The sequence below is a fragment of the Selaginella moellendorffii genome, unplaced genomic scaffold (assembly GCF_000143415.4).
Source record: "Selaginella moellendorffii unplaced genomic scaffold, v1.0 SELMOscaffold_18, whole genome shotgun sequence".
In the NCBI taxonomy this organism is placed as follows: domain Eukaryota; kingdom Viridiplantae; phylum Streptophyta; class Lycopodiopsida; order Selaginellales; family Selaginellaceae; genus Selaginella; species Selaginella moellendorffii.
The window spans coordinates 112402-133987 of NW_003314279.1; the positions used below are offsets into that span (position 1 = coordinate 112402).

Sequence of the window (21586 nt, forward strand, 5' to 3'; positions counted from 1 at the left end):
GGATCAACGCCATGTCCTTTTCACAGCTACCAAGCATTGACTCCAGGAGCCTGCCTTTTAGAACTCGCAGGCTCCTTGCCGGAGAGTCGCGGCCGGATGGTGTCGAGCATGGCGACGATCAGCTGGAGAGCTTCATCCGGGTGGTGAGATCCTGCACCAGTTCCAAGAACCTGGATGAGGGCCGACGGATCCATCTGAGGATAGCGAGGAGCGAGCACAGGAGTAACAGGTACCTTGCGAATTTGCTGATCGAGATGTATGGCAAGTGTGGCCGCATTGCCGACGCTGCCAAGGTCTTTGATCGGATCCAGGAGCCCAATGTCTTCTCGTGGAACATCATGTTTGGAGCGTATGCCCAAAATGGGCATATCGAGGAGATGAAAGAGCTGTTTGATCGGATGCCCGAGAGGGATGAGGTTGCCTGGAACGCCATCGTCTCGGCCTACGCTCAAAACGACGACCTGGAGAAGGCAAAGGAGATGTATGAGATGATGCCAAGAGCAACGGTAGTGGCGACAAATACCTTGATCGTGGCCAATGCAAGGAATGGCGATCTCGCGGAGGCCGATCGACTCTTCCAGGGACTGGGCCGGAAGAAGAACATCGTTTCTTGGACTGCGATGATCACGGCCTATGCTCAGGCAGGCCTGGCACTCAAGGCCAAGGCGATTTTTGACTCGATGGATGCCCGATGCAAGGATTCCCTGGCCTGGAACGCGATGATCCAGGCGTACTCCCAGACCGGCCATTTCCAAGAAGCGATGGAGCTGCTGGAGAGAATGCCGCACAAGGATGCCGCTTCTAGCACGATCCTCATCGCGGCACTCGCGCAGCAGGGATTCTTGAAAGAGGCCATGGATCTGTTCGAAAGAATGCCGGATCCCAAGAATATGGTTGCCGCCACGGCCTTGCTCCGCGCATCTGACCTGGGGCAAGCGGAGCTGATCTACCACAGCATGCCGGAGCGCGATCTCGTTGCCGAGAACGCGATGCTCCAATCTTACTGCGAGAATGGGTGCCTGGAGGATGCCAAGAACTTCTTCCACCAAATGCCGGAGCGAAATATCTTCTCCTGGAGCTCCATCGTCTCTGCGCTCGCCCTAAACGGCCATCTCCAAGAATCCACTCGCTTGCTAAAGAAAATGCCCGAGATGAGCCTCGTGGCGTGTACGGCGTTGATCACTGCGTACGGCCAGTCCGGTGACGTGGACGCCGCGTGGCGGATATTCGACGAGATGCCCTGCCACAGCTTGGTGTCGTGGACGGCCCTGATCGCAGCCTGCGGAAGAAACGGTCATCTGGAGGAATCAAAGCGAATCTTCGACGCAATGCCGTACCGCAACCTAGTGACGTGGAACGCCGTCATGGCAGCATACGGACAGAATATGCTTATAGACGCCGCGAAAGCCGCTTTCGATGCGATGCCGGAGTGGAACATTCCGTCGTGCGTCACGCTGCTGGCGGCATATTCTGACAGGGGGAATCTGGAAGATGCTACGCGGATATTCGCCTCCATGCCCGAGGTGAACGCCATGGCGTCCACCGCGATGCTCTCCGCGCTCGCGGCAAATGGCCGGCTGGACGAGGCGAAGGATATCTTCGAGAGCATTCCAATCCGGGGACTCGCGACCTGGAACGCGATGATCACTGGATTCGTCCAGGCCGGGGATCTCGCCAGTGCGCGATCTCTGTTCGATCGAATGCCCGAGAGGGATCTCATATCCTGGAGCGTTATGATCGCAGGCTACACCGAGAGTGGGGGTACACACGCGGAAGCCGTGAGCCTGTTCGATTCGATGCCCGTCCGCGACACAATCTCTGGAAACGCGCTCATCGCCGGCTACGCTTCGCAAGGGGATTTGGAGTCCGCCACCGCGATCTTCAACCGGATGCCGCAGCACAGCGCGATCTCCTGGGCAACGCTGATCAAATCTTATGCCCAGGCCTGGCATCTGGATCTCGCCGACGCAATGCTGCGCGAAATCCCCTACCCTAATCTCTTCGTCTGGAACGCAGTGATCGTGACATATGCCCAATGTATGAAGCTCAACAGGGTAAAGCAGGTGTTCGATTCCATGGACGAGCGCAATGCAGTGACGTGGAATACCACGCTAGCAGCACATGCCCACAATGGGCATATTCTCCAAGCCGAGGCTCTCTTTAAAACCATGCCAGAGCCAACGTCGGTATCTTACAACGCAATGCTTAGCGGCTACTCGCAGTTTGGAGAATGGAGAGACGTAGCATTGACGCTGGAAGCTATGAGCTTAAGTGGTTTCCAACCAGACGAGGTAGCTCTCACGAGTGTTCTTTCATCTTGCAGCCATGAAGGCTCGATCGAAAAGAGCCGCAAGTATTTCTCGTCCGTGGTGGCGGACTATGGCCTAGATTATCTCCCTGAGCATTTCTTCGCGATGGTGGATGTCTTTGAGCGTGCTAGTCAGGCTAGGATGGCTCGAGAGCTTAGCAGCTGCCTGACTCACAAGGAACCTGTGAGAAACATTTCCTGGAGCATGCTAAACTTGTGAGAGCTCAGCGAAGGAGATTTAGCTGTCAATAGTTTTTGGAGTCGCGGTTTACACTGTGCAGCATAGCTTGGAATCGATGGAAGCCAAACAGATGCCGAAAGCTTGAAATCCTGTCAATGGAAATCTGGAAACCACGGGAGTGTTACAATCGTCCAGCCATGTCAAGCATGCTTACCGGTATTCCATGACATAGGTGGACTTGCTTAGCTTCCCAAGTAGCAAAACAGCTTGCTTACCTTGGTCCTGTATCAGCAAAAAACAAAACTGTCAATTTTCCGGAGAAAAGGAGATTTTTTGGGTACCTCAACTGTCAGCTGAAAGTTTTTAACCGAGGTCTTGATCTTGGCGCCCATTTTTGACGACTCACGAAAGTCGAGTTCATATCTTTTTAAAATATTGTTGTAACAAGGTGTTTTAGATACGAGCTCCTTGACATTGCTCATGTTTTCCTCCCAGTCCTTTCCTAAACCGAAATTAAACTGCGAGTTCCCGGAACATATGAATATCGAAAGAACAACAAAACACTAAGACTGCGTTTTACCTGAATACTAGAACCATTTGTTTGAATCGACTGATACTTCGGGATAAAAGCCTTCAATTTTCTGGAGTCGCCTGTGAGCGTCGTGACTGTCGGCTCGAACCTTCATAAAGAAAGCCAAAGAAACAAGCACTAGCTGTCAATCAAATGGATGTCATTTAAGCTACAAAACGCTCACGTCACAACGCCCTGAAGCACCTTCTGTCGAGCACTTAAAAAATCCCCCTGCAGCCATGGATATAAAAATACAACAAGCTTCAAACGAAAAGGCAACCAGAGTAAAGCAAAAGAAGGCTCCAATACCTGTTCCCAAAGTTGGTACCGCGATCCAACAAGGTTCGCTCCCAGGTTTCCCAAATATCCTTCGTCTTGCGACTGTAGCACCGTTCCGATGGTGCTTTGAGCGATCAAAAACTCCGAGCGCCCGACCCGTCGTCTGTGACGAGCAACAGCTAGCAAACGATCCTGTCGACCTTGGCCCTCCTGACAACAAGACTTTCAGCCACTAACTCGAAGAAAACCGAGCAGATTTTCGCTTACATCTGTGTAGAGCGAGTAAACCGAGGGACCATCTCGATGCTCTCGAACAATGTAGCATCGACACTTCCCCACATCCACAGGCAAAGGCTTGAGGAGCAAAACTCTGCCGAAAACGAAAGAAAAGAGAAGCCTTTCAAGAGAAGTCTCGAACAAAGCACGATAAATAGAGGAAAAGGAAAGAACCTGTTGCCAAGAGTCGACCACGCAGACGCAGGAGCAGCTTCTTCGTCCCAGACATAAAGCCGGTGATTTGGAGTGGCACAAAACAGCGGAGTCTCGCCTGAAAGCTCGCCAGACTTGTTCTTGTCGCTCGAGCTCACATCCCCGGCATTGTTGCTCCTGTTGTGCTTCTTGGACGCGCTCAAGGGGCCCCGGTTGAGCTCGCAAAGTGGCTCCGACTTGGAGACGATGGAATCGAAGGAATGGTGCCTCTGGCTTCGACTCTTGCGCAGCGCTGGAGAGGACGAAGAACGGAAGGCATTCTCCTTGAGAACGTCGATAACATCGCACTGCACCGAGGAGCTGTGGCAAAGGTGCATTGGAAGAGCCGAGCCACCACCGCCACCGCAGTCGATGAGGACTCCATGGCCGCCAGACGATTTGGAAGACTTCTCCTTGTCTAGAGAGCCACCGAGAGGATTCAAGAAGGACTTGAAGGACTGGTGGCTGGAGGATTTCTTGAGCTTGCTGCTACCGCTGCTGGACATTATCCTCCTCCTCCAGCAGCAAAGTCGCTGGAAGATGGGTCGGAGCAGCAGCTGCCAGGCACTGGATTTCTCCAGCCCAAACACTTCAGCAAAGGAACTTCCACTGGAGAAAAAGATAGAAATTAAAGAGCAAGCTCACCTGGTGCGATAAGTTTGCCGAGTGGATCGTCAGTAGTCCCATAGTGGTGGTGGTGATGTTGTCTCCCCGTGGTCCATGCCAGAGAGCTTTTTCGATCTAGCTCAGTTTCTCGCTGCTTGTCACCACGTTGAGATCTGGCACAAGCATTAGATGATGTAAGGCCGTGAAGTCATTGAATTTTCCACATATACCATGAATGAGATAGCGCGCAAGAGGTCTGCCTGCGAGTGTTCTTCCCTATTTCTTTCTGAGAGACAGTGACCTTGGACCGCGCCTGGACACCGCTGATCGACGAGAGAAAGGCTGTGGCATTCGGTTACCTTGTCGCGTCATCCATTAATCCTCAGATGCTAAGAAGAGCGCTTAAATCAATCTATGCGTACTGGAAGAAACCTCGTGATCGTCACAGGAAGTGGAAGAATGTAGCTAGCCAAGAGATCCAGCAGCCGTGGAGAGGACGAATTTACCCCCACAATCCAAGAACCCTAAAAATACAGGGGATTTGGGAGCTTGGGATTTGGACTTTTTGCCGGGCTTGAGAGTATTTGAAATTTACGTCTGACAAAGAAAAGCTTTTGCTTTCACTCATCGTTATTTGGAAAACGGTTGATTTCGAAGAAGACGTCAAGGGCTTTGGCATTTACTAATGCAATAAGATTTTACCCCTCTGACATCCTGTCAACGGTTAAAAAGATAAGGTAAGTTTCAAATTTGAGTTTCCATTGCCGGGATTTGAACCCTGGTTTCAAATTTGAGTTTCCATTGCCGGGATTTGAACCCGGGTCACCTGGGTGAAAGCCAGATATCCTGACCGGACTAGACGACAATGGATTTGTACTTATGAGAGATTTCTTATGGTTGATAGAGGTGATTCCATATAGGAGCCCTAATGTGTTTGGGGGGCGCGAAGCTATGGCCGGCTTCGTCGTCGAGTATGCGAAATCCGGTAGGTCGGCGTGCAAGCACTGCAAGCTCGAGCTCGCCAAGGGCGAGGTGAGAATCGGCATTGTGAGCAAGGGCGCCGGATTCGCCATGACCAAATGGTAAAGATTTTCCATTCCTTCATAGCAATTTCTTTTTTTTCTTCTTCTTGTGGAAGGCATCACTCCAAATGCGTTTTGGAGCTCCAAGCTCCTGTCGCGGACGTTCTCAAGGCCAAAGGCTTCGCTGCATTGAAAGTAATTTTTTTTATTGCAGAATGCGATGAGCCATGAGAACTTTTTGATTTGGCACAGGCTTCGGATCAAACTATTTTGAAGGAGTTGCTACAGCGAGAAGCCGTGGAAGTGAGCCGTAAAAAGATTTGTCTCGAGAAGAAAGCTGTCGTGCCGAAGGAAACTCGACAGCTTTGGCATGCAAAGCTGTCCAGCTTTGAGCCATCTCAGTTCTCTACATGCTACAAGGTTTGTGTTTTGCATTTAACGCTTTTGATTATATTCATCTCTCAAGACGCATAGGATTCATCTCTGCCCATGGGGTGGAAGTCATTTTCCTCCATAATCGTGAACACTGTAAGGTTTCTCTTACGAGAACACACGGGATCAAGCTGAGACAGTACTTTTACTCGATTTGCAGCCAGATGATAGTGGAACTTTGTCAGAGAAGGTTGCAGCTTTCGACTTTGACGGTTGCCTTGTGAACACTGACGTGAAAAGGTGACATAAATCGCAGCTAGAATCTTTCCTAATCGACTCTCTTTTGCAGAGTGGGTGCTCAAGCATGGTCCCTACTATACACTTCTATACCGCAAAAGCTACAAGCCTGCCACGAAGACGGGTATAAACTGGTGAAGTGCTTGCTGATTGCTTTCACTATGCGGCCTGTTGTCAAACTGTTCTTTTTATTGTCAGGTGGTGTTTACAAACGAGTCCAACATCGATAGGTGGACAAAGAGCCGGCAGAAGGCCATCGATTCGAAGCTGGGAAGGCTGAACGCCTTCATGGATCTTGTCAAGGTTCCGATACAGGTATTGTTGTTCCAAGGAAAAACCACGTTTTGACAGTGCTGCTCCCGTTTCTAGGTGGTCATTTCGTGTGGCTTGGACGGTGACCCGTGTAGAAAGCCTGCGCCTGGCATGTGGGAGTTTATGGAGCGGCACTTGAACGGCGACATCGCCATAGACAGGAGTATGTCTTTCTATGTTGGTGACGCGGCTGGAAGAGCAGGAGATCACAGTGATGCTGACATTGGATTTGCAAAGGTGAGAGATTGGCCATACATTCCAACTAATGCATTCCAGTCCTCCTTCCTTTTGCACAGGCAGTCGGGCTCAAGTTTTTCGTACCCGAAGATTATTTCGACGTAAAGCAAAAAACATCTTTGATCGATTGAGTGAAAGGATTGTTCCAGTTACCTTGTCACAAGCTTTCGTAACGGTCATTGGACTTCAATCGCTTCGGTCGTACATTTCTAGGTTACAATGGTGCTTTTGTCAACGTTCATTTGTTCTTGGGTTTCTTCGTCAACCTTTACTGCGTCCTCGTACTTTATTTCTTCCCATGAACAGGAGAATCTCCACACCGACGCACAGTTCTCCAGCTCTGTGGCATCAAACTATACCATCAGCAATGCGATAGAGAGATGGTTTCTGAGGTGGCTCTTTATCATCGTCTTTGTCCTCGAACCTCCGAGCACCAGAAGTTGGTTTTCTACCTGAGGCTGCGTGAATGCAGTGAATTCACCAGTTCGAAGACCGTAGAAACGATCACCGTCCTGCTGGTTTGCACCGAGAGCACTGGATACGAACAGAAAAAACCGGGATTTGAGGAAAATTCTAATCTTTTTGTTGTATCCACAAATCAGCCTGCGAACTGGTCAAGCATGGAAAACCATATCAGATATCTTTTTACCTGTTACGGGAAGCGTTAAAGGTGACGGATAATCCTGCTGTAACTTGCTCTAAAGCTGCAGCGGAGCTACAAACAGGTAAAAACACTAAATCTACACTGTGCTAGACAAAAAACTTCAAGCCCAGTGGCAGCATTGCATAGATGAACTAGATGATCCTGTGTTATAGTTGCGAAAACATAAATTAACAGATCTACAAGCCTTAGTATAAAACAAGCCCTAGAGATTAACACGAAGAACTTGTGGCAACCATGTGAGGATACCGCAAAACTCGTACAGTCTCTCCTTCCGACACTGTCAATGACGAGACAAGTGGATCTACAATCAAGCCGATAACTTACATGCATCCACAAGCGTTATATCAAAAAATCGACCGCACAAAGAGAAGAACACGAAAAAAATATGGACTTACAGATCGAAAATCCTGAGCCTCTTGTCCTCGTTGCACGTCAGAAAGCACGAGCCATCAGGAGATCTGCAAGAGAATGCGTTAGAAATTGCGTAAAACAACGTAGAAATGCAATAGAAACTTCTTTCACTTGACACCCTTGAAAAAATTGTTGTTGCTGCCATCCAGCCGGAACTGGCGATGCAGATAGAGTCTGTGTGGCAGAGGATCGAAATGCCTGCGAGGGATCTCCCCTTGCCCCTTGCACTCCCGGGAATTGTGCTCCTCAAGGTCGAGAACTCTGGATCGCTCTCCTGTTGTAGCTGATCAAATTCTTTGTCCAAATTTTCAGGATTTAAAACTTTGGGCTGAAGCAATTTCATACTATTAATATATTAGCTTACAGTAATTGGTAATAAAAATGAAGTACAAATGTTGCGGCGGGAAATAATATCCTGCCACCACAAAATTCACTGCTTTGGAGCAAGGTGGGCAAATCTAAAACTACCCAATTGATTCATTAGTTAACAAAACCAACTAGTTAAGGTAGAAGCCTTGATTCTATGCTGTGTTGCATAAAAAGAATCCCGCAAAAGAGGGGATGATGAAGTTTGTTTTGAGAGGAAAGGATGACTTGTGGCACTGTGTTTCCATTGACAGATTGCAAACCACTTTAGATCTGGTAGGATGACTTTGCCATGCTATTCAGCAACAAATCCTTTCGCCAAGTGGAAATGTATCTTTTGCCCTCATACACTCTTGTAGGAAAGAGATTGAGAACACTCTTTCTTTTATTAGATTTGCAAAAAACCATTGCTTTGCTGCTAATAGGCTGTGAGCCACTCTTCTTAGGAGGTCTCTTAATCTTCATAGAAGAACATTTTGAAGATTTGACTCTTTAAAAACACTTTTAGAATTAAAATGACTATCTTAAGGGTAGTTAAAAAACACTCTCTATTAAGTTTTACTTATCGAATGGTGCAATCTAATTAATCCTACATAGTTCGCTTCAGATCTACTAAAAAAATCTCTGCATATGCAACTTGAGTCAGAAAATCAACATTCTCTGTTTTTGACAATTGAAAAAAATTATATACCATTGATGATTTTTTAAAGTCCTTAACAAAAAAAAGTTTAACAAATGTTCCTTTTGACTTCAGTTTTTAGTACTATCCAATCATTACTATCATATTACATCATATTACTACATATTACTCCTTCCCGTCATATTACTACTGCCCATATTACTCCTGCAATGGGCAGCTTATTCTCTCGAAATTCATTTTCCCAGAGGAGGTGCTGCTGCATTCAGATCAACACAAAGCTCCCATCACACACAACACCACTCGACCAGCTACGCCTTCATCTTCCCAATGGACTACCCAAGCGCGAGCAGCTCGTGGGCATTGGAATGGTGATCCTGCCCTGCGTCCGAGAGAGCCGCGCAAACATCGAAGTTACTCTGGAGGTCAGGAGCTTCTTCGTGAGCGTGGACGACGAGGATGTAATCATGAGCGCCAGAGCTTTAGGATTCTATCCCTACCGCGTCAAACTCTGGATCGAGCCACAACATGGTGAAATGAAGAGCTCTGTCAACATTGTTACCTACAATTTCCGTGATGGGGATGCCAATTCCAGCACGCACATCACGAGCAGCAATGGTGAGATTGGAGCTCAACTTAAATTATGGCCAGTGTCGCTCAGTTTAAAGAAGACGTGGGGGCGGTCAGTCCAAGAGCCCATGGAGTACGACTCAATCACCGTTGGAGTTCCAGGGAACACAGCAGAGCTCGAGTGGAAACTCCTTCGCTGGAATCACAATGGAATGAAGTATAATCCATCCAAACCATACTATAAGCTCAACTCTCTCAAGGTAAATCATTGCTTTTGTTTCCATCTAAAGGTGATTCATACAGCCTCCGTTGCAAGGAGGACGAACAAGGATTAACGTGGAAAACTTTCCCATTGTTGTGTGGCATCTGCCGGCAAGCATGGCGTCCAAGTTTCCCCTCCGGTTCAAGCTGCGTTTGGAGGCCGAGATGCATCTCCTCTGGTACGCGAGAAGAAACTGGGTGTACCGCAAAGCCAATTGCACCAGCGAGAGAGTCGAGTTTTCTCACGAGTTTGTTGTCGAGTGAGAAGCCGGTCATATACCTGTTTGTCGAAATAAGTGGCCGCACTGCTGTAAACTGCCCTGTTCTTCGGGATCCGGTATTTGCTGAAGGTCACGGTGTCTTTGAAGGGATTTCCTCAGGTACCTATGAATATCTGGCAACGAATCTATCTATCTAATAGAGGAATCATAAGCGTTCAATCGTGCCACAACCATCTCGGTGCACCACAGCTCTTTTCCATGCTGCGAGAGATTTAACCAAGGGCTCCCTCGAGGAGAAATTTGTCCTGTGGAGATTTCTGCCGTACTTAGAGAACTGAACATGTTTGACTTAGCAGCTTATAGATAGACTCGAAGGGAAGCGAGGAACTATACTTGAGTGAGGCCTTCCTCGTGTCCTTGCAGCACATATAGAAGCTCCATGTTTGCCTTCGTTGTACACTGCTAAGGTTCAATCCTAAGAACCAGCCCCAAGAAGATTTTGTCTGATGTCCGCTAAAAGCTAGGCACGACACAATTCCTGCAAGAGCTACTTTTGTTACTCTAAGTCGAAAGACGATCACTCTTCTTTGGAACTCGTTGGCAGTGACGACCGGGGCATAAGAAATTCTAATCTTTTTGTTGTATCCACAAACAGCCTGCGAGCGCCAGGAATGGGCAACCATATCAGAAATCTTTTTACCTGTTACCCGCAGGATTAACAATGCTGCTGTAACTTCAATTGTAAGCTCTGGATGATCCCGCGTTGCAGTCGCGAAAACACAAGTTGACAGATCTACAAGCAATCAAAGCCTTACTGAAATTCAAGCACAAGAGATTAAAATGAAGAACCTGTGGCAACCATGTGAGGACCAGCAAAAATCGTACACAGGCTCTCCTTCAATGACGAGACAAGTGGATCTAAACTCAAGCTGATAACTTTCATGTTCCAGGAAAAAATCTACCGAGCAAGATCCTCGGCTTCCAGAGCGTTTGAAGGCCTGAAGCCACAAACGTTACACCACGAAGAGAAGAACAAGGAAGAAAAACCACAAAACCTAGTGGACTTACAGATTGAAAATCCTGAGCCTCTTGTCCTCGTTGCACGTCAGAAAGCACGAGCCATCCGGAGACCTGCAAGAGATAGAAATTGCATAGAACAAGCTATAGGCCCAGTGCATAGAAACGCAATGGAAACTTCTTTTCTTTTCTTTCTCACCACTTGACACCCTTGAAGAAATTGTTGCCGCTGCCATCCAGCCGGAGCTGGCGATGCAAGTGATAGAGCCTCTGCGGCGGAGGATCGAAATGCACGCGAGGGCACCACAGATACGAATGCGGCGCCGGCGCCAGGCTAAATTTTGGGCACACTATCAACACACTATCAATCACACATCGATGATCTGGAGCTCCTTGCTGCTGCTCATGGACGATCCATCACAACTGGGGCACTGGATCTTCCCCTGCCCCTTGCACGCCCGGCATTTGGGCCCCGAATTCCGCTCCTTGAGGTCGGAGAACTCGGATCGCTGGAGCCACCCCATGCTCCAAAGCTTGCGATCCTGGAAATTTGGGAGAAGATGAAAAAAAAAACCAAGAATTCGATGGAGAAATCCTATTCTTACCCGGAGATTTTGCGCATTCACCCACAGCTGGGTGGTGGTGTCACAAGTGGCCACCATTTGGACGAACCATTCCTTGTCGCTCATCCGCTGCTTGGCTCGAGCTTCGTAGTGGCGCCATCCAAAAGTGCGCTCCATGGCTGTCCATTTGGATCCTGGAGACTCGAGACAAAGATTGGCAACAAGATCGATCACACCCAATTCACTCACCGACAACGCGGGCCATGTCGACGGGATTTTTGCGGTGGTATCCTCCCAACGCGAGCGTGCCTCGGCCCTCGCATTGCTCGCATGCCATCTCTCCATAGCCTACAAGTCTCGGTTTTGAAGGTGAACTGGCCGGAAATAATTCATACCTTTGCAACATCGGCAGGGGAGTGGAGGATACGCATCACTGAGCGGTTTCACAAATTGCGAGCAAGATTTTTGGTTGCTGCTGCTACAGGACCTGATAGGAACAAGCGACCAGCAGGACCTCAAGCTCTTCATCAGAAGTCCTCTCTTTCACACGATATTTTTCTCTGTATTAGTTACTTATATGATATAATAGTGGCAAGATTGGAAGTGTTTTAGCGTGCTTACAGCTCTTACACCACAATTCACACAACAGACCAGTACTAACACAATGTAACAAATGAGAGTGTCTTCCGAAAAACAACTATTTCATAAAACTAGACGGTCATTGCCTGGAGGAGGGAATACACATTTGGGTACTGCTTCCGAGCAGGATCCCGAATACCATACTTAGGCTCGGCCTGGCATTCGTTTTCCAGTCCGCCGGGTTGTTCCTTGGCCTTTTTCAAGAGTTTCTGCTTCTCTTGGGGAAGGGTCTTAAGTTTCCCCTTGGAAGTTCATGGGTTTCTCGAGTTTGTGCACGGTTGTTCTTGAACTCTAGACTGTGCCCTTCGCTTCTACATGTACTGCATGAAGATAGTTGGTGCAAAAAGATCCATGGCAAACATAGCCCTTGAGCACAGATGCGGGATCTCTAAGCTTCTCTACCTCCCCTGCGTACCTGTTCTTGGTGTAGTCTCGGATGCATTCAAAGGGCTCAGCTGTCCTGAAGTTAAGCAGGACCATTTCCCAGTCTCTCTTTTCGTCCAGGTACCTCTCCAGGCTTAGTTCTTCGGCTGCAGAGTCTTGTTCATCTCCCGTATCCAGGTTCTGGAAACGTCTCTTGTAGACGACTGGCGGTGTGATGCCTTCGATGTACTCTTTACAGGCCTTGTCTAGGAAGAACAGGTGCTTGTCAGCATAAAGAGTAACATCCGCTTCACGTTCAGGATGCTGTTGAAGCATCTTGCCGAGGAGGGTCTCTTGCAGGTACTCGTCCTGCACATATAAGCAACGTATGGCAGGAGAACTGGGATGTCCTGCGCATCAACAGCTTCAGGCGACAAGGCCTTAACGACAAAGTCAGAGTAGCGCTCGAGGGCAGTCATCGGAGTGCGTTCTGAACGATCCCGGCGCAATGCATCTAACTTCTCTTGGCACAGTAATGTAATCCCCGGCCGCTCTCCTGTCCAACAAGAATTCGGCAACGTCCGCGGGAGAAGAGATGTCTAGAATCGTCTCAATGACGTCTTCGTCAGCGTCGCAGAATGTAAAAATAAGAAACTCTCGATCCTGGCGTCGGAGATCCTGCTGAGCATCGAAGTGCCAGATGCAAATTATCCTCTCATGCTTAGATAAGCGGCAAATGAGCTCAATCGCAAGCGCGCGCAGGAGGTAGCTCTTGCTGCGTCTTCTTCCTGTTCGAAGGCAATCTTCTTGAGGAGGGAACCATACTGTTCTTTTTCTTGTCAGGTGGTGTTCACAAAGAGCCGGCAGAAGGCCATCGATTCGAAGCTGGGAAGGCTGAACGTGTCACAAGCTTTCGTAACGGTCATTGGACTTCAATCGCTTCGTTCTAGGTTACAATGGTGTTCATTTGTTCTTGGGTTTCTTCGTCAACCTTTACTGCGTCCTCGTACTTTATTTCTTCCCATGAACAGGAGAATCTCCACACCGACACACAGTTCTCCAGCTCTGTGGCATCAAACTATACCATCAGCAATGCGATAGATAGATGGTTTTGGAAGTAATTGCCTGTTAGAATCTGCGGTGGCTCTTCGTCATCGTCTTTGTCCTCGCTAGTACTAAACCTCCGAGCGCCAGAAGTTGAAGCAGCCAGGGGAAGTGTGGGATGGAAGGAAAACCCATTGATGGTATCTGATTGTAAGCGAAAGTGAGGGAAAGAATAGAACTTTTTGGTTTTGTACCTGAGGCTGCGTGAATACTGGCAGTGAATTCACCAGTTCGAAGATCATAGAAACGAATATCACCGCCCTGCTTGGTTGCACCTAGTGAGCACTGAATAAAAAAGAAGAAGATAACTCAACCTCGCCTCCTGTGCCGAGGTGTTGAGCATATGGTTCAATGTCAAACGCTATCCTCTGGTTCGTGTTAGTAACAGCTCTTTCAAGTCTGCGCATAAAGCACAAGCTAAGTAATCTAGCGACTAGAAAATTCAGTTGAGGCATACTTGTACACTAAACTCGTTGTATACCGAACGTCCCAGCAGCATATCGATGGATCCTGGATCGAAGCACCATAATGAGGATAGCCAACAGAAGGAGAGACTTTGAGACCTTTCGAGCCCCGCTGTAGAGATAGTTGCCGTCCTTGGAGAACTGAACCTGTTCGAGAAACGAGCTTAGCAGCGCATAGATAGACTCGAGAGGGAAGAGAAGAACTATACTTGAGTCAGGCCTCCTTCGTGTCCTTGCAGCACATATAGAAGCTCCATGTTACCTTCGTTGTACACTGCTATGGTTCGATCGTAAGAACCAGCCGCAAGAAGATTTGTCTGGTGTCCGCTAAAAGCTAGGCACGACACAATTCCTGCAAGAGGCCCGTGACTACTTTTGTTACTCTAGTCGAAAGACGATCACCTGTAATGCCTTCTTTGGAACTCGTGAGTGTAGAGTGCTCTTCGCAGTGACGACCGGGAGTTGAGGTATCGAAAATTCTGATCTTTTTGTTGTATCCACAAAAGAGCCTGCGAGAGCCTAATGGTCAGGCATGGGCAACCATATCAGAAATCTTCTACCTGTTACCCGAAGGATTAAAAGCGACTGACAATGCTGCTGTAACTTCATCCATGGCATTGTAAGCTCTATAGCTGCAGCGGAGCTACAGACAGGTAAAAACACCAAATCTCTACTCTGCTAGACGCAAAACTTCAAGCTTACATTACCAGTAGCAGCGTCCCACAGATGAACTGGATGATCCCGAGTTGTAGTCGCGAAAACACAAGTTGACAGATCTACAAGCAATCAAAAGCCTTAGTAAACAGCAAGCGCAAGAGATTAAGACGAAGAACCTGTGGCGACCATGTGAGGATACCAGCAAAAATCGTACACAGTCTCTCCTTCCGACACCGTCAATGATGAGACAAGTGGATCTAGAATCAAGCCGATAACTTTCATGATCCAGGAAAAATTCAAGAATCATACCCGTCTTGGCAGCAAGATCATCCAATGCTTCGACTTCCAGAGCGTTTGACGGCCTGGAGCCACAAGTGTTACATTAAAAAACGACCCCACAAAGAGAGGAACAAGGAAAAAAACAAGACAAAACTGGACTTACAGATCGAAAATCCTGAGCCTCTTGTCCTCGTTGCACGTCAGAAAGCACGAGCCATCAGGAGACCTGCAAGAGAATGCAATAGAAATAGCGTAGAACGAGCTATAGAACATAGAAATGCAATGAGAACTTCTTTCTCACCACTTGACACCCTTGAAGAAATTGTTGCCGCTGCCATCCAGTCGGAACTGGCGATGCAAGTGATAGAGCCTCTGCGGCGGAGGATCGAAATGCACGCGAGGGCACCACAGATACGAATTCGGTGCTGCCGCCTTCTCTTCTTCCATGAAAAGCCCTACATAAACCCTAAATAGCACACTCAATCAAATGATCTGGTCAAGACGAATATGAAAATCAAGTCTGGTCAGTGTTCTTTGTCCTTTTTTATTGGCATTTGGATTTGGAGCATGTCACAAGCTAGAGTCGGAGTCGATCCTAGGGATTGCCATGCGCTTAGAACTAAACACAGAGCTAATCCCGCCTTTGCCAGGGATCGATCGCGTGACAGCAGACCACTCACTATACTTTATGCAAGTAAGGCTAACACTAATAACAAAGTTTTAGGTAATTGATTGATGAGTCATCTCAGACTAATTAGGTCTGATTTAGGCTTGGATGATGTGAGTGAAGCATTACAGATAGAGATGATATGACATGTAATTATGCTTATGTAGTAATAGTTTATATATATATATATATATATATATATATATATATAATTGAGATATACAATTATTCTTCGTCGTGTGTGTCTCTCCACTACTCTCAGGAAATAGCCCAACACAGCTCCTTCCATGGATTGCACACCAGCTAGCATTAGGCAAACTACTGTGCATTGCCCGAGGGAGCCATCATCCAGCTTGCCACATTCCAAAAGTCTTTCTAATCCTGTCCATAAGGGTTAAAAATTAAAATAATCTACTTTATGACAAGAATATTCAGGGTTTAATTTCTTAAACTTATCTAGTTGAAATCCTTTAAATAAGGTTTACAGTGATTGAGAAGATTCTATGGGCGCTAAAGACATCATTCAGCGTTCAATGGCAGAAGTTTAGGGTGGAGGGTGCCATTTCCAGGATTGCGGTGCAATAGTACACCAGCCACCTCTCATGTACCAGCGTGGCGATCAAGCTAGTGTTAAGACCCTTCCCCACGAGAAGCAGAAACTCTTGAAAAAGGCCAAGGAACAACCAGGGCATGGCTGGAAAACGAATCCCGGACCGTGCGCAAGTATGGTATTCGGGATCCAGCTCGGAAGCAGTACCCAAATGTGCTACTCCCTCTACTTCCAATCCACAGATTCTCATTTATTGTAAATTTTATAAGTGAAAACACTAGACATTTAGCCATCGTTCAAGTATATGTCCGCGTACTTGGTGGTAAGATGGCCCAAATACAACCCCGTATCCATAGGCTTGCCAGTGACCAGCTCCACCAGCTCCTCCGCAGTCTCATACACACTCCCAACGCTGTGGATCTTATCCCGGAGCCATTCTCTCAGTGGCAACAGCCTTCCCTCTCCAACTTGTTGCCGGAGCTCGCCACCCATATCCCTGTCCGCAGCATCAAAGATCTGGTACGCATAGATCGCTCCAATCACGTAAGTTGGGAAGTAACCAAAAGCTCCCATCCCCCAGTGCACGTCTTGCAAGCACCCCTCGGCATCATCCTTTGGAGCAGCGCCAACGTACTCCTCCATCTTGGCCTTCCAAACTCCCGGGATCTCCTGGACGCTCAAGCTGCCGTCAAACAGCCCCTTCTCGATCTCGTAGCGCAGCAGGACATGCAACGGATACGAGAGCTCGTCGGTGTCCACTCTGATCTGGAAGCCGGGCTTCACCACGTTGATCTGGCGGTAGAAATCCTCGTGGCTGATCCTCCCCAGCGAGCTCTCCAGCTCAGGAAAGGCCTCTACGACGCCGCGGCTCCAGTAGTGGCTCCAGAACTCGCGGCTCAGTCCCACGGATCTCTCCCAGAGCAGCGACTGGGATTCGTGGAGTCCCAAGCTCGGGGGCCCGGAGGCTATGAGCCCGTTCTCCGAGGCCTCCAAGTCCCGGCCTTGCTCGTACAATCCATGCCCGGCCTCGTGGATCGTCGCTCCAATCCCAAACATCAAGTTGTCCTCGAGGTAGCGAGTGGTGAGGCGCACATCGGTCGGGCTGGAGACGGAAGTCGTCGAGGGGTGACCGCCAAAGTTGTCCAGCCTGCCATTTTCGAGCTTGAATCCCATCTCCCGGACGACCTTCTCGCCGAGCTTCTTCTGCGAATCCAGCGGGAACTTGAGCTCGCTCCAGCCTGGGATTGCCACGCTCTTGTTCTCGGCCACCACCTTTCGCAGCAGATCGATGAGCGGCTGCTTGATCGACGAGAACATGGCGTCGATCTTCTCGACCGTGGCGCCCCTCTCGAACTTGTCCAGGCAGTAGTCGTAGGGACGCATCTCCGGAGCCACCGCTGCCGCCTCCTCCTTGAGAGCCTCCAGCCATTCCTCGAGCGCCGGTGCCATGATCTGGAAATCGCTCGTCTCGCGAGCCTTGCTCCACGCATCGTAGCCGGAAGATCGCAGACCCGCCAATCTCACCTCTAGCTCCGTCGGCATTCTCGTCGCGCGCGTGTAGTCCCTCCTCGCCTCCCTCACAGTCGCGGCCTCCATTGGCGAGAGCACAGCCCGCAGATCCGGATGCTTGTGGAGCGCATCCATGCAATCCCCCAGCTCCTTGCTCGTCCTGCGCTCGTGGGCAACGAGCGCGAGGGTCTCCATCTGCTTCTTCCTGGCGCCATGGCCTCCCGCCGCGAGCATTACCTCCTTGTCCCAGAAGAGGAGATTGCCCATTCCTCCCAGAGCCTCGATCTCTCCTAGGCGCTGCTTCAAGCTCTTCATCGCCTGCGTCGTCGCCTCCATAGCCATGGCGAATCTAAGAAAATTTCAAAGAACTCAAGAACCCTAAGAAACAGTCAATGGCTACCCAATTTACGCTCCTTGCGAGAGGCGCCAATCTAGATTTCAATCCTTGGAAGCCGCCGAATCGCAAGCCCCATCACAAGCAAGTGAGTAGCATTCGTGGCAGCATTGGTGGAGGCGCTAGCGGCGGCAGGAGGAGAGTGGAAATTCCATCCAGCCCGCCCGGGCTGGGGAGCTTCAAGCCCCCCAATCTGGGATATGGATCGAGCAGGGCCAGGGATGAGCAATCGAGGAAGAGCGAGGAAATGGTGGAGAGCATGATGGAGAGCTTGAGGAATGGAATGGGATCGTGGCACACGAGGGCAAAGACCATCTGGGAGCTCCAGCAAATGGGATTTACCGCAGGGCAGCTCTACGATGTCGCGCTCGTCACAGCACACTTGCAAACCGCCATGGTAGTCGCCTCGAAAGTAAGAAAAAACTCCCCATCTTTGTTTCTCTTGTTACGTTCTAGTTCTCGTGGATCACCGCATATGCCCAGAACAGGCATTTGTTTGATAGTTTTCTTTCATTGGTCTAAACTCTTTTTTCCATTGATACAGGTGTATGACTCTCTTGTTCTAGCGCAAGCTTCGAGCGAGCTTTTATCTGCCTTGGAAAGCAACGAGATGCACGTATGCAGTCTCTACGAGCTCAGAATTTTGTCAAGCAAGCAGCGCAAGGTACATGAATCTCTTTGGTTTTCTCATTTCTCCTTTCCCTGCGAGTATAGGCAGCGGCCGAATATGTAGTCGAAAAGGGGCTGGATACGAAAGGTGCCGAAGAACTTGCTCGAGCGATCAAGCAGCACGAACGGCGGGCCGAGCTTCGTGAGGTGCTAGCACAAGTTTACGTGACATTGCTGCTGATACTTCTATGCAGGGCTTTAGTCCGTTACCCGGTGACTGCCTCGCGTTGATGCACTACAGAGCCGCGAAGGAGAGCTCACAGGCCGACGAGAAGCAAAGCCTTGCGCAGCGAGCGCTCGAGTTTGCAGTCTCCGAGGCTGCTGTTGAGAAAATCTCCAAGCTCTTGCAAAACTTGTAAGTAACAGGAATGATATGAGGATAGCTCGATTGTGTAATTGCCACCGAAAGGTTGCAAACTCGCCAGGATCTTTAGAACAACACAAACACAACACCATCGGTTTCATCCAGCATTGTCTCTCTGGTACAAAAGTTTATTACTCGTACGTGAAAGTTTCTTAGGAAAATTCCAACAGGCTTTCCAAGATCGCTGACGAATCAATGGTTTCTTCCTCGTTGTCAAGCGCTGTTGTGGCGGCTTCGCTGACACCACACGAGAAGCTCTTTGTATAGTTGGCGAAGCCCATCGATTTTCACGGAGGGATCTTATGCCTTGAGCTTCTTTACTTCAAGATTTGTGGAAGTGCTGCTAGACCGTGTAGGTGCTGGCCAGGAGGGCGTATGGAGCGGAGTCGTGGCTCTTGAGGTGGATCATGTTGTGCGCTGCTCGAGCGCCTTGATCCACTGCGGCGTGGACCTTGCAAGCCGCGAGGAACGAAGCCCAGGAGATGTGATCTGGAAAGAATGGCATGGCGTGGATGAGCTCCTCAGCGTCCTCCAGCCTTCCAGCCCTCGCGAGAACATCCACAACGCTGCTGTAGTGGTCCTTGACGGGCTTCACGCCATGATCCGCCACCATGGACGCAAAACACTCGATCGAATCGCTCACCAGGCCTCCGTCCGCGCACACGCTAAGCACCGCCACGAACGATGCCTCGTTGGGTGTGTGGCCCTCGAGGAGCATCGCTGCCAGCATCCCGAAGATCCTCTCGGCGCCGCATTCTGGATCTCCCGGATGATCGGCAAATGCGGGGAGGATTGCGTTCCAAGCAGCCGAATCGCGGGGCATTTCCATATGAAAGAACATCTCTCGCGCTTCGCTCATTCCTCCAGATTTCACCGCGGCGCCAAAGAGTGCCGTCCATGCCACGGACGTCTTCTCGGGCATCTGGCTGAAGAGCCTCCTCGCTTCCTGGATATGCCCAATCTGAGCATACGCGCAAATCATGGCGTTCCAGGAGGTAAGATCCCGCTGCGGCACACGATCAAACATTTCTCTGGACTGATCTAAGCTTCCAAGCTGCGCTCTAATCTGTGACATCGTCGTCCAGGATGACATATCTTTGATGGGTATCCGGGCGAACAACGCAGTCGCTTGCTCCAGATCGCTATGGAGTCCAAGCATTGCGTTCCAAGCCACTGTGTCCCTTTCGGGCATGCTCTCAAAGGTCTCCACGGCAAGATCGCGGCGCTCGTAGAACACGTAGAGACGAAACATGTTCGTGCATGACACAACATCGCGCTGTGGCATCCGAAGAAAGACTTGGGTGGCGTGGTCCACGTCTCGGCTCCGAGCGAAGCCCTCAAAGAGCACCGTCCAGGAGATCGCATCGCGCTCCGGCATTACATCGAAGAGCTCCTTCACTGCCTGGACGTCGTGAGCAGTGGCAGTGATGATCGAGTTCATGGCGACGAGATCCCAGGCGGGCATCACATCGAAGAATCCCCGGCAAGCGATGAAATCCTCGCAGCGGTTGTAGCATGCGAGCATGGCGTTCCACGAGACCTCGTTGCGCCGCGGCATTCTCGTGAAGAGAAACTTTGCCTCGTCAATATGCCCAATGCGGGCATATGCGCTCACCATTGTCGTCCAGGTCACAACGTCCCTCTCCTCAAGAGAATCGAAGGTTTTCCTCGCCTCGGCAACCCGGCTGTCTTCGCACAAGACGCGTAATAGGATATTCCAGGAGAAGACATTGGGGTCCTGGATCGAGTGAAAGACCTTGATCGCCTCGACAAGATGCCCAAACCGGGCATACAGTGATAGCAAGAGATTGCACAAGAATGTGCATTGCCGGTGCTTGCTCGCCAGGATGAGATCGTGGATCCCCCGCGCTTCCCTGTGATTGCCACATCGTCGCACGAGATTTGCGAGGTATCGCTGCTCTTTTCGCGATTGGTCATCACCCATTGACTGCGATTCGGGGGCTTCCAACTCTTGAGTTCCTTAGCGCCATGGGTATGGAAAGCTTGAAGCAGCGGTTAGGAGACCAATCCAGTGTTGACCATGAGAATGTCGATGCCAACGTTCGCCCCTGCGAGCTGGTCCGAGCACAGCGTCTAAAAACCGAAGAGGGTGAGGAAGTTCCACGACACGCGGACTGCTGCAAGCGTTCATAAGTCATAAGTTTGACCTCGCAAAATACAAGTTGGGGCATTGCGAGAATCGAACTCACGACCTCTCGCACCCAAAGCGAGAATCATACCACTAGACCAAATGCCCTTTACATTAAGGAAAGGAATTAACGATTAATAAACGCGGCACTATCATTGTTTGTTCGATGTGATGATCAGTGTCTAGCTCTAAATTTTGAAATGCTGGTGTTCTGAAGGCCATCCAGTGGGAAAATAATCATTCTGAAGCATGAAAGATCTTCTCAGTCAAATTCGTTAGCAAGCTGGTAGTATTCCAATGGAAACATTCAGGCCTTCATCTTATCATTTATAGACAAAATGTAACTCAATCTATCAATTTTTACCATATATATATATATATAACTCGAAGGACCTAGACATTGAAGGAAAGGGAT

At 49.3% G+C, this 21586-nt stretch overlaps 9 protein-coding genes and 2 non-coding genes across 12 annotated transcripts; 3 read left to right on the plus strand and 8 right to left on the minus strand.

Moving 5' to 3' along the window:
- The first annotated feature begins 11 nt into the window (after positions 1 to 11).
- Positions 12 to 2528, plus strand: LOC112346957 (pentatricopeptide repeat-containing protein At2g35030, mitochondrial-like). Its single transcript, XM_024677002.1, has one exon. The coding sequence runs from the start codon at positions 12 to 14 to the stop codon at positions 2526 to 2528; it is 2517 nt and encodes an 838-aa protein (XP_024532770.1).
- A 9-nt stretch (positions 2529 to 2537) lies between these two features.
- LOC9640651 (tubby-like protein 4) lies at positions 2538 to 4959 on the minus strand. Its single transcript, XM_024676940.1, has 11 exons — positions 4773 to 4959; positions 4644 to 4726; positions 4453 to 4586; positions 3790 to 4374; positions 3607 to 3709; positions 3370 to 3549; positions 3245 to 3291; positions 3070 to 3169; positions 2831 to 3007; positions 2704 to 2771; positions 2538 to 2652 (listed from the first exon to the last, which is right to left on the minus strand). Exons 4-11 carry the CDS (start codon positions 4311 to 4313, stop codon positions 2577 to 2579), a joined length of 1275 nt encoding a protein of 424 aa, XP_024532708.1. The 5' UTR covers positions 4314 to 4374; positions 4453 to 4586; positions 4644 to 4726; positions 4773 to 4959; the 3' UTR covers positions 2538 to 2576.
- Positions 4960 to 5209: 250 nt separating this feature from the next.
- Positions 5210 to 5283, minus strand: TRNAE-UUC. The gene has a single exon. It is a non-coding gene; the product is annotated as a tRNA-Glu (tRNA).
- A 59-nt stretch (positions 5284 to 5342) lies between these two features.
- On the plus strand, positions 5343 to 6870 carry LOC9640652 (polynucleotide 3'-phosphatase ZDP). Its single transcript, XM_002971772.2, has 9 exons — positions 5343 to 5495; positions 5552 to 5630; positions 5688 to 5855; positions 5910 to 5963; positions 6028 to 6107; positions 6157 to 6238; positions 6303 to 6419; positions 6474 to 6653; positions 6713 to 6870. Exons 1-9 carry the CDS (start codon positions 5365 to 5367, stop codon positions 6782 to 6784), a joined length of 963 nt encoding a protein of 320 aa, XP_002971818.2. The 5' UTR covers positions 5343 to 5364; the 3' UTR covers positions 6785 to 6870.
- On the minus strand, positions 6839 to 15333 carry LOC9640407 (telomerase Cajal body protein 1). 2 transcript variants are annotated; one of them, XM_024676888.1, is made up of 14 exons: positions 15171 to 15333; positions 15033 to 15095; positions 14900 to 14952; positions 14767 to 14847; positions 14636 to 14709; positions 14494 to 14576; positions 14336 to 14442; positions 14143 to 14285; positions 14033 to 14080; positions 13927 to 13979; positions 13784 to 13868; positions 13664 to 13730; positions 13491 to 13613; positions 6839 to 6993 (listed from the first exon to the last, which is right to left on the minus strand). In XM_024676888.1, exons 1-14 carry the CDS (start codon positions 15314 to 15316, stop codon positions 6863 to 6865), a joined length of 1257 nt encoding a protein of 418 aa, XP_024532656.1. In that variant the 5' UTR covers positions 15317 to 15333; the 3' UTR covers positions 6839 to 6862. The 2 variants fall into 2 exon arrangements, with proteins under 2 accessions (XP_024532656.1, XP_024532657.1); XM_024676889.1 differs by lacking the exon at positions 6839 to 6993 and adding an exon at positions 13060 to 13430.
- Positions 10055 to 11030, minus strand: LOC112346929. The gene is made up of 3 exons (XM_024676890.1): positions 11000 to 11030; positions 10633 to 10914; positions 10055 to 10576 (listed from the first exon to the last, which is right to left on the minus strand). Exons 2-3 carry the CDS (start codon positions 10724 to 10726, stop codon positions 10110 to 10112), a joined length of 561 nt encoding a protein of 186 aa, XP_024532658.1. The 5' UTR covers positions 10727 to 10914; positions 11000 to 11030; the 3' UTR covers positions 10055 to 10109.
- LOC112346931 lies at positions 10963 to 11901 on the minus strand. The gene is made up of 4 exons (XM_024676891.1): positions 11759 to 11901; positions 11613 to 11711; positions 11406 to 11557; positions 10963 to 11342 (listed from the first exon to the last, which is right to left on the minus strand). The coding sequence occupies exons 1-4, from the start codon at positions 11889 to 11891 to the stop codon at positions 11169 to 11171; spliced, it is 558 nt and encodes a 185-aa protein (XP_024532659.1). The 5' UTR covers positions 11892 to 11901; the 3' UTR covers positions 10963 to 11168.
- Positions 15334 to 16312: 979 nt separating the features above from the next.
- On the minus strand, positions 16313 to 17990 carry LOC9640653 (thermostable carboxypeptidase 1). Its single transcript, XM_002971964.2, has one exon. It carries the CDS (start codon positions 17935 to 17937, stop codon positions 16372 to 16374), a length of 1566 nt encoding a protein of 521 aa, XP_002972010.2. The 5' UTR covers positions 17938 to 17990; the 3' UTR covers positions 16313 to 16371.
- Positions 17943 to 19054, plus strand: LOC9640654 (rubisco accumulation factor 1.1, chloroplastic). The gene is made up of 4 exons (XM_024676903.1): positions 17943 to 18401; positions 18534 to 18653; positions 18704 to 18805; positions 18853 to 19054. The coding sequence occupies exons 1-4, from the start codon at positions 17988 to 17990 to the stop codon at positions 19015 to 19017; spliced, it is 801 nt and encodes a 266-aa protein (XP_024532671.1). The 5' UTR covers positions 17943 to 17987; the 3' UTR covers positions 19018 to 19054.
- LOC112346934 (pentatricopeptide repeat-containing protein At4g02750-like) lies at positions 19033 to 21161 on the minus strand. Its single transcript, XM_024676901.1, has one exon. The coding sequence runs from the start codon at positions 20965 to 20967 to the stop codon at positions 19366 to 19368; it is 1602 nt and encodes a 533-aa protein (XP_024532669.1). The 5' UTR covers positions 20968 to 21161; the 3' UTR covers positions 19033 to 19365.
- Positions 21162 to 21207: 46 nt separating this feature from the next.
- Positions 21208 to 21279, minus strand: TRNAP-UGG. The gene has a single exon. It is a non-coding gene; the product is annotated as a tRNA-Pro (tRNA).
- Positions 21280 to 21586: the final 307 nt, after the last annotated feature.

What these genes read in the sequence shown, in the direction of transcription:
- LOC112346931 (XM_024676891.1), bottom strand. Translation starts at nt 11,891, where the DNA reads ATGAAGAGCTTGAGGTCCTGCTGGTCGCTTGTTCCTATCAGGTCCTGT. An exon ending in CCCCTGCCGATGTTGCAAAG is followed by an intron (nt 11,712 to 11,758) that starts GTATGAATTATT and finishes CGAGACTTGTAG; the next exon opens with GCTATGGAGAGATGGCATGC. An exon ending in TGAATGCGCAAAATCTCCGG is followed by an intron (nt 11,343 to 11,405) that starts GTAAGAATAGGA and finishes CCAAATTTCCAG; the next exon opens with GATCGCAAGCTTTGGAGCAT.
- LOC112346929 (XM_024676890.1), bottom strand. Translation starts at nt 10,726, where the DNA reads ATGAAAGTTATCAGCTTGAGTTTAGATCCACTTGTCTCGTCATTGAAG. An exon ending in TCCTCACATGGTTGCCACAG is followed by an intron (nt 10,577 to 10,632) that starts GTTCTTCATTTT and finishes GATTGCTTGTAG; the next exon opens with ATCTGTCAACTTGTGTTTTC.
- LOC9640653 (XM_002971964.2), bottom strand. Translation starts at nt 17,937, where the DNA reads ATGGCTATGGAGGCGACGACGCAGGCGATGAAGAGCTTGAAGCAGCGC.
- LOC9640407 (XM_024676888.1), bottom strand. Translation starts at nt 15,316, where the DNA reads ATGGAAGAAGAGAAGGCGGCAGCACCGAATTCGTATCTGTGGTGCCCT. An exon ending in TTCCAAAGAAGGCATTACAG is followed by an intron (nt 14,286 to 14,335) that starts GTGATCGTCTTT and finishes GGCCTCTTGCAG; the next exon opens with GAATTGTGTCGTGCCTAGCT. An exon ending in ACCTCGGCACAGGAGGCGAG is followed by an intron (nt 13,731 to 13,783) that starts GTTGAGTTATCT and finishes GCAACCAAGCAG; the next exon opens with GGCGGTGATATTCGTTTCTA.
- LOC112346957 (XM_024677002.1), top strand. Translation starts at nt 12, where the DNA reads ATGTCCTTTTCACAGCTACCAAGCATTGACTCCAGGAGCCTGCCTTTT.
- LOC9640652 (XM_002971772.2), top strand. Translation starts at nt 5,365, where the DNA reads ATGGCCGGCTTCGTCGTCGAGTATGCGAAATCCGGTAGGTCGGCGTGC. An exon ending in CCTCCATAATCGTGAACACT is followed by an intron (nt 5,964 to 6,027) that starts GTAAGGTTTCTC and finishes CTCGATTTGCAG; the next exon opens with CCAGATGATAGTGGAACTTT. An exon ending in ACGAAGACGGGTATAAACTG is followed by an intron (nt 6,239 to 6,302) that starts GTGAAGTGCTTG and finishes TTTTATTGTCAG; the next exon opens with GTGGTGTTTACAAACGAGTC.
- LOC9640654 (XM_024676903.1), top strand. Translation starts at nt 17,988, where the DNA reads ATGGCTACCCAATTTACGCTCCTTGCGAGAGGCGCCAATCTAGATTTC. An exon ending in TGTCAAGCAAGCAGCGCAAG is followed by an intron (nt 18,654 to 18,703) that starts GTACATGAATCT and finishes CTGCGAGTATAG; the next exon opens with GCAGCGGCCGAATATGTAGT. An exon ending in GGCGGGCCGAGCTTCGTGAG is followed by an intron (nt 18,806 to 18,852) that starts GTGCTAGCACAA and finishes ACTTCTATGCAG; the next exon opens with GGCTTTAGTCCGTTACCCGG.
- LOC112346934 (XM_024676901.1), bottom strand. Translation starts at nt 20,967, where the DNA reads ATGGGTGATGACCAATCGCGAAAAGAGCAGCGATACCTCGCAAATCTC.
- LOC9640651 (XM_024676940.1), bottom strand. Translation starts at nt 4,313, where the DNA reads ATGTCCAGCAGCGGTAGCAGCAAGCTCAAGAAATCCTCCAGCCACCAG. An exon ending in TTTACTCGCTCTACACAGAT is followed by an intron (nt 3,550 to 3,606) that starts GTAAGCGAAAAT and finishes TCTTGTTGTCAG; the next exon opens with GAGGGCCAAGGTCGACAGGA. An exon ending in ACTTTCAGCTGACAGTTGAG is followed by an intron (nt 2,772 to 2,830) that starts GTACCCAAAAAA and finishes TTGCTGATACAG; the next exon opens with GACCAAGGTAAGCAAGCTGT.